Here is a 13,907-nt window from a genome sequence, read left to right as displayed (position 1 = left end):
CTATTCCCACTATTTCATTAGTGTCCCAAACAACCAGTGGAGCCCCTGAACAATCGAGATACAAAAGGAGCACTTAAAGACGATAAAGTCATTGCAGAGAAACTAAATAAATTCTTTGCTTCAGTCTTCACAGCTGAGGATGTTAGGGAGATTCCCAAACCTGAGTCACCTTTTGTAGGTGACAAATCTGAGGAATTGTCACAGATTGAAGTGTCACTAGAGGTTTTGGAATTAATTGAGAAACTTAACAGTAACGAGTCACCGGGACCAGGTGGCATTCACCCGAGAGTTCTGAAAGAACTCAAATGTGAAATTGCGAACTATTAACTATGGTTTGTAACCTGTCCTTTAAATCAGCTTCTGTACTCAATGACTGGAAGATAGGTAATGTAATGCCAATATTTGAAAAGGGCTCTAGAGGTGATCCTGGCAATTACAGACCGGTAAGTCTGTCAGTACCGGGCAAATTAGTTAAAACAATAGTAAAGTTCTCTGAAGATGTCCATGCAGTGTGCAGCAGCAGTCAAAAAAGCAAACGGGATGTTAGGAATCATTAAAAAAGGGATAGCGAATAAGATGGAGAATATTTTATTGCCCTTATATAAATCCATGGTACACCCACATCTTGAATACTGCGTACAGATGTGGTCCCCTCATCTCAAAAAAGATATACTGACATTAGAAAAGGTTCAGAAAAGGGGAACTAAAAGGATAAGGGGTTTGGAACGGGTCCCATCTGAGGAGAGATTAAAGAGGCTAGGACTTTTCAACTTGGAAAGAGGAGAATAAGGGGGGATATGATAGAGGTATATAAAATCACGAGTGGTGTAGAGAAAGTTAATAAGGCAAAGTTATTTACTTGTTCCCATATAAGAACTAGGGACCACCAAATGAAGTTAATGGGCAGCAGGTTTAAAAGAAATGAAAGTTCTTCACACAGCTCACAGTCAACCTGTGGAACTCCTTGCCTGAGGAGGTTGTGAAGGCTAGGACTACAACAGGGTTTAAAAGAGAACTGGATAAATTCATGGAGGTTAAGTCCATTAATGGCTATTAGCCAGGAGGGCAAGGAATGGTGTCCCTAGCCTCTGTTGTCAGAGGGTGGAGATGGATGGCAGGAGAGAGTTTACTTCCTCTGGGGTACCTGGCACTGGCCACTGTCGGTAGACAGGATATTGGGCTGGATGGACCTTTGGTCTGACCCAATGTGGCCATTCCTATGTTCTAACACTAATGAAAGCTTTGGAGATACAAAGATAAGGCCTGATCCTGAGAGGTACTAAGCACCCAGTGAATGCTTAGACAGGACTTTATGAGTGTGCTTGGTCAGTTCTGTATATCACAGAAATCGGCCCTCCGCTGCAGATTCTTCTAATTTCCCAGGATCAGGTCTGTAGTGCCCTGCTTCTGCATAATAAAGACATTTCCATTAACTCTACTGTCCTTTTTTTTTTTTGCCTCCGTGGTATTCTTTGCAGCTTTTTCTAAAATCCTTCTTCACCTGGTATCTGCCTTTCATCCCTGCCCCTACTCAAAAAACAAATGAAACAAACAAACAAAAAAATCCTCCAACAACCAGCAACCTGTGTGGTGAAAAGGACAATTCAGAAATAGTTTCCCAGGGAAACAGCAGAGTTTCAGGTTTTGGGGACTTGAAAGCTGGACTAGTCATAGCATTGGAAAATATAATGTAGGGAACAATCTTGCATTGGCAGATGGATTTGCCTAATAATCATGCAGCATTAACTTCGGGCTTTGGATCAGGTCCTAAAAAGATTGCAAGAATTTTGCAAACTAACCCTCTTGTGGAAGGAAATTTTTATTTTTCATCCCACTGGAAGCAGGCACAGAAATGCCACAGGAATGAGTGGGGTATAAATACCTAAACAGATAGAGGAAAGTGAAATTACTGATACCCTGGATTTTCCTTTAGCGTCTCTTCTTTTATTGTCTTGTAGAATGCAGCACCTTTCCAAGTTACTGTCCGAGATGACAACTGCATTGTAGTGTCGTTGGAGGAGTCTGATGTAGTGAGCTCGTCCTCTGTGTACATTGTGAAGATAACTGGTGAATCCAAGAACTACTTTTTCCAGTTTGAAGAATTCAACAGCACTTTACCTTCCCCTGTGGTTTTTAATGCCAGTTACCATGGCCTTTATTACATAGTGACTCTGATGGTGGTGAATTCCAATATGGTTTCCAAACCAGTGAGATCGATCACTGTGTTAACCAGTAAGTAGCAACTTACTCAGTTTTTCTCTCTTTCTTCTTTGTGTGTGTGTCACTCCAAAGATAATTCTGTGCAGAGGTTGAACTACATTTAAAAGGTCCTGACTGGGTTGTAGGGAGGACTAGGAGCAAAGGCTCTGAAGTTTTGGGTGGAAGGAAGAGCAGCTGTAGAGCCTCCCTGGGTAGCCCAGCCCATAAAAAGGCTGGAAAGGGGCACCCCAGGCTCATCTGTGGTACTCATTCCCTGAGCAGGTGGGCCAGGGAAGCTCCTTTCTAGGATGGGCAGAAGAGATGAGCCATTTCCAGGACCTGAGCTGTGTATAAGCCAACCCTGAAAACCTGCCTAAATATATTGATGGAAATTTCTCATCTTTTACATGCATATATCCATACTATGATCCAAACCGTGGTCTGAGACCTAAAAAGCACTCGCTGGCAGTCCAGTGAGAGCTGCCTGGCCATGTGGTGCTGGGGGCTCTTCTGCTCTAGCTGTCACATGGATGTTGTTTGATCATGAATAGGAGGTGAGGTGCTCTGTGCAGTTGTCACTGGGAAGCAGGTGGTCACTGTGACAATCTCCCACCCAATTGAGGCATCTCAAAGATTTTGTAGCATGGACCACCTTTTAGTAACCCCTCTTTTAACAGGTTTGTGTGTGTTGATGATGATATGATTCATCCACCAGAAACAGAGCGGGGAGGTCTGATTACATTTAGTCCATCCTCACATCATGAGAGGTACCAAGGCTTCTGATTCAATGTCGGATGCTGAGCCCTGCCATAATTCTAACATGGTGTGACGGGGCATGCATGTCTCACACTGGGACTGTGGGGGTTAACACCTCACTGTGGGGTGAGGGCGCCATTCCCCCATGGCCCAACTGGGCATGCTGAAAGGGCAACGCCAGTATAAGAGGGAGCAGCCTGGCTCAGTCGGGGCAGACTGCTGTAGGGGAAGGAGGTGTGCTGCTGACCCCTGCTGGAGGGCTGTGGGCACTTCAAGATGCAGAGGCCAGCCAGCTGACAGCAATCCTCAACCCCCAGGCACGGGACACGGCTGAGGGAGAAGGAACCGAGGGAACTGGGAAGCCAACAGATGTGGAGAAACTGGTAGGAAGTAACCCAGGGAGTCTTTGCGAGGAGTTGGTTGGACAACCGGAGACTAGCTCGGCATATTTCGGCCGGATCCCCGCCGAGCTGGTGGCAGGCAATTCTGCCACCAACAGGGCCCTGGGTTGGGACCTGGTGGAGAGGGAGGGCCTGTGTCCTCCTAACCCCCAACCAGAAGCAAATACTCACCAGCAACTACACACCACACCACAGAAACACTAACCGAGGAACCAATCCCCGTAGCAAACCTCGTTCCCTACTCTGTCCCCATATCTACTCTAGCGGCACCATCAGAGGACCCAACCACATCAGCCACACCATCAGGGGCTCATTCACCTGCATGTCTACTAATGTTATATATGCCATCATGTGCCAGCAATGCCCCTCTGCTATGTACATTGGCCAAACCGGACAGTCCCTACATAAAAGAATAAATGGACACAAATTGAACATCAGGAATGGTAACATACAAAAGCCAATAGGAGAACACTTCAATCTTCTTGGACATTCTATAACAGATTTAAAAGTGGCTATACTTGAACAAAAAAAAACTTCAGAAACAGACTTCAAAGAGAAACTGCAGAACTAAAATTCATTTGCAAATTTAACACCATTAATTTGGGCTTGAATAGGGACTGGGAGTGGCTGGCTCATTACAAATGCAGCTTTGCCTCTCCTGGAATTGACACCACCTCATCTATTGTTGGGAGTGGACTACATCCACCCTGATCGAATTGGCCCTGTCCACATTGGTTCCCCACTTGTGAGGTAACTCCTTTCTCTTCATGTGTCATTATATAATGCCTGCATCTGTAATTTTCAGTCCATGCATTTGAAGAAGTGGTTTTTTACCCATGAAAGCTTATGCCCAAATAAAACTGATAGTCTTTAAGGTGCCACCAGACTCCTTGTTGTTTATGTGAATACAGACTACCCCCTGATGGCTATACATGGCTACCCCCTGATACCTATACAGGCTGCCGCCCCCCTGAGGTGGCTGCCCATTCTAACAGCTATTGACTCCGGCAGCTAGGCTGTTCAGCCTCGAGCCGGGGGCAGCTATTGACTCCGGCCGCTAGGTCATACAGCCTCAAGCTGGGGGGCAGCTATTGACTCCGGCCGCTAGGCCGTACAGCCCCGCCTGGCGGTGCGCAGGTGCAACTGTGGGCCCGAACTGTGGCACATGGCTTACAAACATTGAAACCAATTTGTATCTCTTTAAATGGTTTCTTAATCTGAAAGTCCTGTTCTTTTTAAAAACTCCAATGGGGGAAAAATAGTTAGCCATTTGTGATTAATCAGGTCTTTGATTGTACATCTGGGCACAAGTCTCATTTACAGCCAGGTTTCTGTGACAAGTTGTTGCCATATAACGTCAGAGAGCCCTTTTCACTGTTTAAACTGGGCTGATTAAGACCTGGCTGAAGCAAATCAGGAGAAACTCTGAGACTGGAGGGAGTTTTTTGATAGAGTACCTTTTGGGGTCAAATGACAAATTGAAATCAATGTATAATTTTGTTTGGTTTCTGGCTCTGGAATAGGGTTGCCAACCCTCCAGGATTGGCCTGGAGTCTCCTGGAATCGGTCTCCCGGTGACTATTGAAAGCAATCAAGGAGATTTTAAGAAAATGACATTACATTGTGTTGGGGGGGGGGAGAGGGGAAATCTCCCGGAATAGCTTCCCTCTGAGTTGGCAGCCCTACTCTGGAACTTTATAAAACTGTGTAAGTGCGGCACTGCCACTGTCAACAAACAGCATATACAATAATCACAATCTTCCAAAAGTCCTTTCGATGAACATCATTTGAATTGCAAGGTCAAGCATTTGAAAGTTAGGAAATGCCACGTAATGAGACAGGGACCTGTCGAAAAAATAGTTTATGCTCATGTAATTAAAGATGCACAAGGCGGCTGAGTTAAGGTTCCAGAAGTATTGTGGCATTTCCTAACTTTTGAGTGCTTCCTTGCAACCTTAATAGTGTCCTTTGAATGTAATTTTTAAAATGCCATTTCCTAGATTTTGCTTTTAAAGGAAAATGGTAAAAACAAATTTGGTTATGAACATCTGTAACACCACCTCAGCGAGCATCTTCTTCAGGGTTTGAAACCTAAGCCTTCAGCACCACTGCTACCACCTGAGAGACAGGACTGGCTACATTAGCTGCCTGCCAGCAGGAGAAGGCTGTTATTTCCTAATGGAGGATGAATCACTGGGTCCAAATGCATGGGGCAGTTGAAGGTGGTAGGAGCCCAGCCCAGCTCTTCCCACTTATTCCCAAAAGTTGGGAGTTGGGAGAGCTCCTGATCCATATAGTGCCCCCAGAGGGAGTGATGGGCTGCTGGGGCCACACCCTGGGTATAGGCTCTGGTTGTATAGAGCTTGGGCTAGCTTTCTTTCTCTCCCCCTACTTGGGAGTGCTCCAGTCCCAAGTGATATCCCCAGATGGAGTTGGAGCATTGATCAATAAGGGATACCAGCTCAGCACCCTGCAGCTGGTCTGGCAGTTCCATGGAGGTCCCCAGGTACTGCTGTGCAAATAACAGATGTTTCAGTTCACTGGCAACTGAAAAATTGAGGTGGGGGGGATGGTTTGGGGTTGATCCCAAAATAAAGTTTTAAAACATGTTCAGTGAGCAGTGGGGGGAAATGATTTCATGTTGGGGAAAAAAACATTTCATTTCCATTTCAAGTGTTTTATTAACATTAAAAAATAAATTAAATGATGGGAAGTTCAAAACAAAAAGTTGTTTTCATTCAAAGTATCCAAAGGATTTGACTTTTTTGGATTATTTTGTGGGGGAAGGGGAAGCAGATGGACTGAAACAATTAAGCAAAAATGACATGAATTTGCAAACTGTTTCAGTATTGCCAAATCTGCCTTTTTTTTTTTTTTTTTTTTTTGCTTGGGAAACAAATTCAGAAGAATTCCCACCCCCCAGTACTATTCCCAGTACAGTCTCTGCTGCTGCTTTGCCAGAGACATAAGTCTGAATTTACAATATTTAGTAAAAGCTAAACAGAGTTTCCTGGGATGAAGTAAATACATATCTGTAGCCTAAGGACATTCCCCTGCTGAAAGTCAAAGGTTTGCTCTAAACAATGCAGGTATAAGAACTTATCAAAGAAAAGGTTGCAAGAATCCTTCCTAATGGAAAGCATGGGCAACCTAAGTATATGGGTTGCTACTAGTCCCCCCTATAATATCATAGCCTTCTCAAGAAGCTCACTAATTGAGGAGAGGGATGTTTCAATGAAAGGGTATTTGATCAGGAAAAGTCTGACATTGTGGTAACCAGTTAGGTAATTAGGATAGATTCATATATTTCCCTGTGCCATAGGTTCTCTGTCTGTTAAATATAATTGACTTAGTGTGACCACGTGAAAAATAGACTTATGTAATCTGTGACAGGCTACGGCATGGATCCTGGAGCAAATTCATCCTGATACAACGCCATTGACTTCTGTCAGGTTACACCAGCTACAAACTGGCCACATGTGTTGGGCTGCCATGGGATAAATCAAGCTATATAGCCAATGATGCCTGACTCTTTGAGATAAATGATGTTGACTGCAATTGGTCCCCAGGCTGTCCTTAAACGTTTCACAACAGTTCTTCTGGGCTTACTGATATTTGCAGAAGTGTCTGTGAAGTGGCACCACATACCACTATTGTCTTTCATCTCGATCCTGTGCTAGGGCAACTGAGACCAGAGCAGTGTATGGGGAAAGAGGCTTTTCCCCTCAGGGACCCACAGAAAAGCTCTCTCTATTGAGAACTCTCTGCTTTCCAATACAATATTCCTACAAGCTGATTTCCCTTCCCTATTCTAGTTCCTTGTATGATGTTCTTCTCTCAGCAGGTGGACAAAAAAGAAAATCTCTCTTCACAGGGTGAAATCTCACCCCACTGAAGTCTGACAGAATTTTTGCTGCATTCATCAAAGGAAGAAAGAGATCAGAATTTTTTTTCCTGCCACATAGGGCTGTCATCTTTAACTTGGACCTTCTCTGTGAGATCAAATGGGGTTTATTTTCAAAGAGAAAGTAGTTTCAATATCCAACAGTCCCTCTTGCTGCAGTGAGAATGTTGGGATGGATGTCAGAAAGTTTGAGGTTAATAAAAAAGGAAGAGTTTGCCAGTTTCACTTATTGGGAGTATGTTCGTGTGTCCCTAGTTAGAATGGTTTCAGGACTTTCTCACTACTAGTCAAAACTCCACAGAACATAGAGCTTCTGCTGTCTTTAGCATCATGTATGCCTGGATTATTTGGATTCTACAGTCCACATATTTGGAGACTGTAGCAGGGTCCAGTGATTGCTATACCTGAACTCGCAGTCTTAGATTTAGTGAATTGACCAGATCGAATCTGTTGCCAATTTATTTTGGATTGTGGTTTCATCAGAGTGAGCAGAACTGGCTATGATCTGCCCTTAGATGGGAGACCTGCAAGACAGAATGTGGTATTGGTGATAAGAAGGTGGCACTCTTCCTGCTGATTCAGTACTGAACCAGTGTTCAATATGGTTTGTTGGACACTTTACTGCTGAAGAAGAGGTAAAATTGAGGTCCTGACCACTTGTCATGAAAAAAAATCCCGTGACAGTTTTTACAAGAGTAGGTGTGTTAACCCTGGTGTCTTGGCCAAATTCCGGCATAAATAATTGCGTTCTGTATATCTAGCTTTACTCTTCCCCTGGAGCCTGCACTCGATATGGTTAAAAAAATAATAGTGATGTGTGATGCTGTGGTGCTGTTTAAAGACTACTCCCTTCTGCTCTTAAAGTGGCTTCTGTTCTAACTAGATTAAGCTTGGGCGGGGGATGCTTACCTGAGGTGTCATCACATCTCTGATTGCTGTGTTGACATGTGCTAAGTCCCAGTTAGTTACATAGTAGTTTTGGAAGCAATAAAGAAAGTAACTCTAAAACCAGTGACTAAAACCCCTCACCCATGTCCCACCCTTTCCAGTCAGGAGACTTGATTTTATTGTCTAATGATATTCGCAAAGGTTTATTCTGAGACGCCTTGCTAGGCTGAGTTACATCAGTGCTGCCTAGCTTTTTGACTCCATATTTATTTGCTTTTTTGTTGTTTTGGTTGTGGGGTTAATCCCATTGAGAGAACAAGCTTTACACATTTAAAGGAGTAGAGAAGGCAGCATGCTGCAAAATTACCATGTGCCTCTCTGTACAAAACAAAACAAAACCCTTGTATTTCAACTGGGAAATTAAATCAGGACACATGGTACCATTAAGAACAGTTCTGCTTGATATTTGTTTTGCCCTGTAACTAGAAGCTTAAGGTTGTAAAATATCTTAGCTTTTCAAAAGCCACTGATTCCTCATGGGAAAACTTTGAAAAAATAGTTTTGTATGAAGAGAATTCTGCCCATAGATCTTTTTCTTTTTTCCCTCCTCCCTACTGGCCTGCAGCTGTACCTTTGGGGACTGTAATTTCATCAGCTCGTAGAAAGTAATCAGTATTGGAACGGGTTAATACTTGAATGTCAAAGTAGATGCTACAGGAAATGGCACTATTGATTCACTAGATGCCATTCTTCCCTCCAAAGCATCATAGAATCTGTGCCGTAGGAGGAGGTTGGGTACTATGTCTCAGATGAAATGTAAAACTTTTTGAAAGAGTTTGGGTTGTGTTAAACATGGAGGCCCCGATTTTGATATGATCTTTCATCTCTAACGTGTACTAAGCTCTCTGTACAAATTTGAGGCACCCCAAATCACTAGTCACACTAGAACATTCCAGTTGGTATCTCTACTTTAATTCTCCGTACAGTGGCAATGGTGTTCTTCACTACCTATCCTAAACCTTAGTGTGATGTTGCTGCATGCATTAAATAGCTGCTGCATTTCACCCCAAAGGTGGCTGCATTTTAGTGATGGAACAAAATGGAGCTGTTATCCTGATTGGGGCATATAGGCAATAACATGATACAATTAAATAATAATTTGATCCTGCAGAAACTTATACCTGTTGATAATTTATTTATGCCAGTAGCCTCAGTGACTTCAAATGGGACTATTTGTGTGCAAAATTACACCACATGTGAGAACGTGTCTGCAGTATGGTGGCCTTGCTTTGTAAAAATGCTCTTGGATTCTTCTCTATGGAAGGCAGTATATAAATGTCAGTCATTGTTAATCTACTTTTGGGTGCAATGGGTAAGGGAGTTAATCCCTGGCTCATTTCTAGCAACCATGTGTAATACTTCATCCACCTTAGCATGGCAACCCATAATGAATTCACAACGTAGGGCATGCAGATTTACGAATATTAAAAAGAAATTTATTTGGGAAATTTGGTTGGAGGGTGGAGGTAATTTTCAATGTACATGGTATTTTTCTTGGATTGAAATCGCCATATAAAACTTTAATGCGACTGACACTGATTGGAGGCTTTATGGAGGATTTAGCATCTGAAATTGGTCTAGGTTTGCAAACTTCCATTATTCTCACATACCATTTGCATAATACAGGTAACAGATTAAATACAAAAGGGCAAGGGAGTCCAGGCAAAATGATGAAGTTAAAATTTCAATAGACAAGAAGAGAAATTGGATGCAATGGGAGCAGCAGATTCTGAGACCTACAGAAGAAACACAACTGTGCATCCAAAACACAGGCAGGCTAAAGTTCAGGTATGGGTGGAGGTCCTGATCCTGCAAACTGCTCTGCATGGGCATAATATACTATGAACATCTAAAAATGAAAGGACACTGTGGTTGAATAAATTTATTAAATCTTATTTAAAAGAGACACTGAAATCATCTATGCCCAAGTGTAGGTTTTAGCACTTCAAAAACATTATTTTTGTGCCACACAGGAGGGCTTACAAATAAAATCTTAAAATTTATAGAAAAATATTCTATTATTTTTAAAAACATGAAATGCAAATGGAATGCATAGGGTGAGAGAGACTGTTTTAAAATATTCCTTTGAAGTGTTGGAAACCCAAGCACTTTGGCATCTTTCTAATAGGACTGTTTTAGGTATTTGTTAAGGGTCATTGAAGTAAATGGAAAGATTGAGTGCTAGATTGGGCCCTAAATGCTGAGAGAGCAGGGAAGTGAAACTGACCAGTCACTAATTTCATTCTTCATGTGGTGTGATAAATTAAATGCATATGATGAAAAGGAAAATAGGTATACATATTCATTAAGCTTTAATAACCAAGGGAGCTGCTAGTAACCCAAGTTATGAGAAATTAAACACAGAACATTATTTTTATCTATAGAGTGTCCCTGTAATTTCAAAGAGTGTGAAATTGGCTGAGATTAGGAGACTTGGTGGCAGAGGGAATAGGATGATGGGAGATTCTCTAAATTCCATGTTCTCACATTACTGTGCTAGCATCTTTCACAAGCCAAAGAGAGAGGAAGGTAAATGGAATATAACAGCAGCAATCCACAGCATCTTCCACTTAATTCAATCATAGGCTAATTAAATAAAAAACATCAGGAACCAAAATAATTTGAATTAAAAATGAATACAACTTCCACCCTTTATTTGATTTGTCCTAGGAAGAAATAACTGGATAATTCAATCACTGACTTAGAAAGTTGCCGTAATTATTACAATAATAAGGAAGGCCAAAATCTGAATGAGATAATAGAAGAAAGAGCCCAAGGCAGACCCATGATAGTGAAAGATGGCTTGTAGCTAAGAGTTGTACTATTCAGACATTGTTATTGATATTTTAAGCACTACCATGTGTAAGAGCTGTTATATGCACTCTGTGGTCATGTGGATAACCAAATCAGCCACTTATTTCAGTTGAAAAGATGGGAATAGACTCAATAGAAAAAAGATGGAAGGCTTTGTATTCTGTGATCTGCTTTTGCTGTTATCTATTTCTGGGCTATTAAATCAGGAGTTGTCAGCAATATTCTTCACAGACTCCCCACATTACAATATGTATTGGTGTTTGAGAGTCCTGGAAATTGAGTTTGAATAAGTAGTAGGTATTCAAATGTGTGGATGTTTAGCTGCAATAGGTCAATGCTTTTCAGTGTAGAAAATAGTTTCATCTAATGGGATTTTTCACTCTATTTTCCAAGAAGACCAGTATTCTCTGATTGCAACTAGGACAGAAATGCCAAACTCACTGCTTTCTTTCTAGAATTTTGTGACTTCTGCTTCCTGTCCCAGCTGAATCAAGAAGTCTGAGACTACCTAAAAATCAAAACTTCTTGATTTAAACAAAAACCCTATCATTAACCTAGGTAGCTGTAGGAGAGAATGCAGGCAGAAGCCCAGCAGCAGAGTGGGGGCTATCCTGTTCATTGCACTCGGTGTAGCATATATGATTACCTGCCCTGTGGCTGGGTGGCATATGTGTGCATTCGGTGCAAGGAGCTCCTGACCCTCAGAGACCATGTACGGGCTTTGGAGGTCAGGGTGGTGGAACTGGAGGAGCTAAGGGAGGCAGAGAGGTATGTTGATGAGGCTTTCCGGGACACTGTAGATTTGTACCACCTCCTGTCAGAGAGCCCCTACGCTGTTAAGGAGGATGAAAGGCCCAGAGAAGGAGTGCAATCAACGGGAGCAGAGGGAAACTTTCCCATAGTTGGGATCCTCCTTCCAGATGATGTTGGGGTATCCTCTCACACTGAGGTTACTTCTCCGGGGCAGGGAACTCCAATCATTAGAAAGAGGCAGGTGTTAGTAATGGGAGATTTGATCATTAGAACCATAGATAGCTGGGTTTGTGATGACCAGGAGAACCATATGGGGACTTGCCTGCCTGATGTGAAGGTTACGGATCTCTCGAGGCATCTAGATAGACTTATGAGTAGTGCTGGGGAGGATCCGGTGGTCATGGTACATGTAGGTACCAATGACATAGGGAAGGGTAGGAGAGACATCCTGGAGGCTAAATTTAGGCTACTAGGAAAGAGACTGAAATCCAAGACCTCTATGGTGGCATTCTCAGAAATGCTTTCAGTTCCATGCGCAGGGCCAGGTAGGCAGGCAGAACTTCAGAGTCTCAATGTGTGGATGAGACGCTGGTGTAGAGAGGAGGGTTTAGATTTATTAGGAACTGAGGAACTTTTGGGATGGGGGAGCCTATACGGGAAGGATGGGCTCCACCTAAACCAAAGTGGATCCAGACTGCTGGCACTTAACATTAAAAAGGTTGCAGAGCAGTTTTTAAACTAAGAGATGGGGGAAAGCAGATTGCTGCAGAGGCGCACGTGGATCAGACAGAGAGTTCTCTTGGAGGAGAGTCTATTGATAGAGATTCTCTAGGTTTTGGTCAGGAGGAGAGGATGGAAGAAGATAAAGTATGGGCCAGATCAGACGAGAAACATTCATATAAAGAATCTGACACATCACAAAAGGACAGACAAATAAACAGTGACACGTTTTTAAAGTGCTTGTACACAAATGCTAGAAGTCTAAATGATAAGGTGGGTGAATTAGAGTGCCTCGTGTTAAAGGAGGATTTTGATATAATAGGCATCACAGAAACCTGGTGGAGTGAGGACAATCAATGGGATACAATCATTCCGGGGTACAAAATATTTTGGAAGGACAGAACAGGTCGTGCGGGGGAGAGGGGGAGTGGCACTCTATGTGAAAGAAAATGTAGAATCAAATGAAATAAAAATTTTAAATGAATCCACATGGTCCATAGAATCTCTATGGATAGTAATTCCTTGCTCTAATAAGAGTATAACATTGGGATCTATTATCGACCACCTGACCAGGACAGTGATAGTGACGATGAAATGCTGAGGGAGATTAGAGAGGTTATCAAAATAAAGAACTCAGTAATAGTGGGGGATTTCAATTATCCCCATTTGACTGGGTACATGTCACAAAATGCAGACACAAAATTTCTGGATACTTTAAATGACTGTTTCTTGGAGCAGCTGATACAGGAATCCACAAGGGGAGGGGCAACTCTCGATCTAGTCCTGAGTGGAGCGCAGGATCTGGTCCAAGAGGTAACTATAACAGGACTGCTTAGAAATAGTGACCATAATATAATAACATTTAACATTCCTGTGGTGGGAAGAACACCTCAACAGCCCAACACTGTGGCATTTAATTTCAGAAAGGGGAACTATGCAAAAATGAGGAGGTTAGTTAAACAGAAATTAAAAGGTATAGTGACTAGAGTGAAATCCCTGCAAGCTGCATGGACACTTTTTAAAGACACCATAATAGAGACTCAACTTAAATGTATACCCCAAATTAAAAAACACAGTAAAAGAACTAAAAGAGAGCCACCGTGGCTTAACAACCATGTAAAAGAAGCAGTGAGAGATAAAAAGGTATCTTTTAAAAAGTGGAAGTAAAATCCTAGTGAGGTAAATAGAAAGGAGCATAAACACTGCCAAGTTAAATGTAAAAATGTAATAAGAAAAGCCAAAAAGGAGTTTGAAGAACAGCTAGCCAAAAACTCAAAAGGTAATAACAAAATGTTTTTTAAGTACATCAGAAGCAGGAAGCCTGCTAACCAACAAGCCTCCGCTATCCACCCCAAACACATTACCAAACCCATCCATTTCATCCTCATCCATAACAATTTTATATTCAACAA

General features: G+C 42.3%; 1 protein-coding gene across 9 annotated transcripts in view; it reads left to right on the top strand.

Moving 5' to 3' along the window:
• PTPRO (protein tyrosine phosphatase receptor type O) overlaps positions 1-13,907 on the top strand; it is a 222,263-nt gene that overhangs the window by 128,219 nt on the left and 80,137 nt on the right. For 8 of the 9 annotated variants that reach the window (XM_073319271.1, XM_073319239.1, XM_073319260.1 and 5 more), the window contains exon 2: positions 1,959-2,232. In XM_073319271.1, the coding sequence (XP_073175372.1) occupies positions 1,959-2,232 (274 nt within the window). Of the gene's footprint in view, positions 1-1,958; positions 2,233-3,272; positions 3,339-13,907 lie in introns of those variants that run through there. The other variant, XM_073319292.1, reaches the window with a different exon arrangement.

Source organism: Lepidochelys kempii, chromosome 1, assembly GCF_965140265.1.
Source record: "Lepidochelys kempii isolate rLepKem1 chromosome 1, rLepKem1.hap2, whole genome shotgun sequence".
Lineage (NCBI taxonomy): Eukaryota > Metazoa > Chordata > Testudines > Cheloniidae > Lepidochelys > Lepidochelys kempii.
This window is presented reverse-complemented; position numbering and strand designations above follow the sequence as displayed.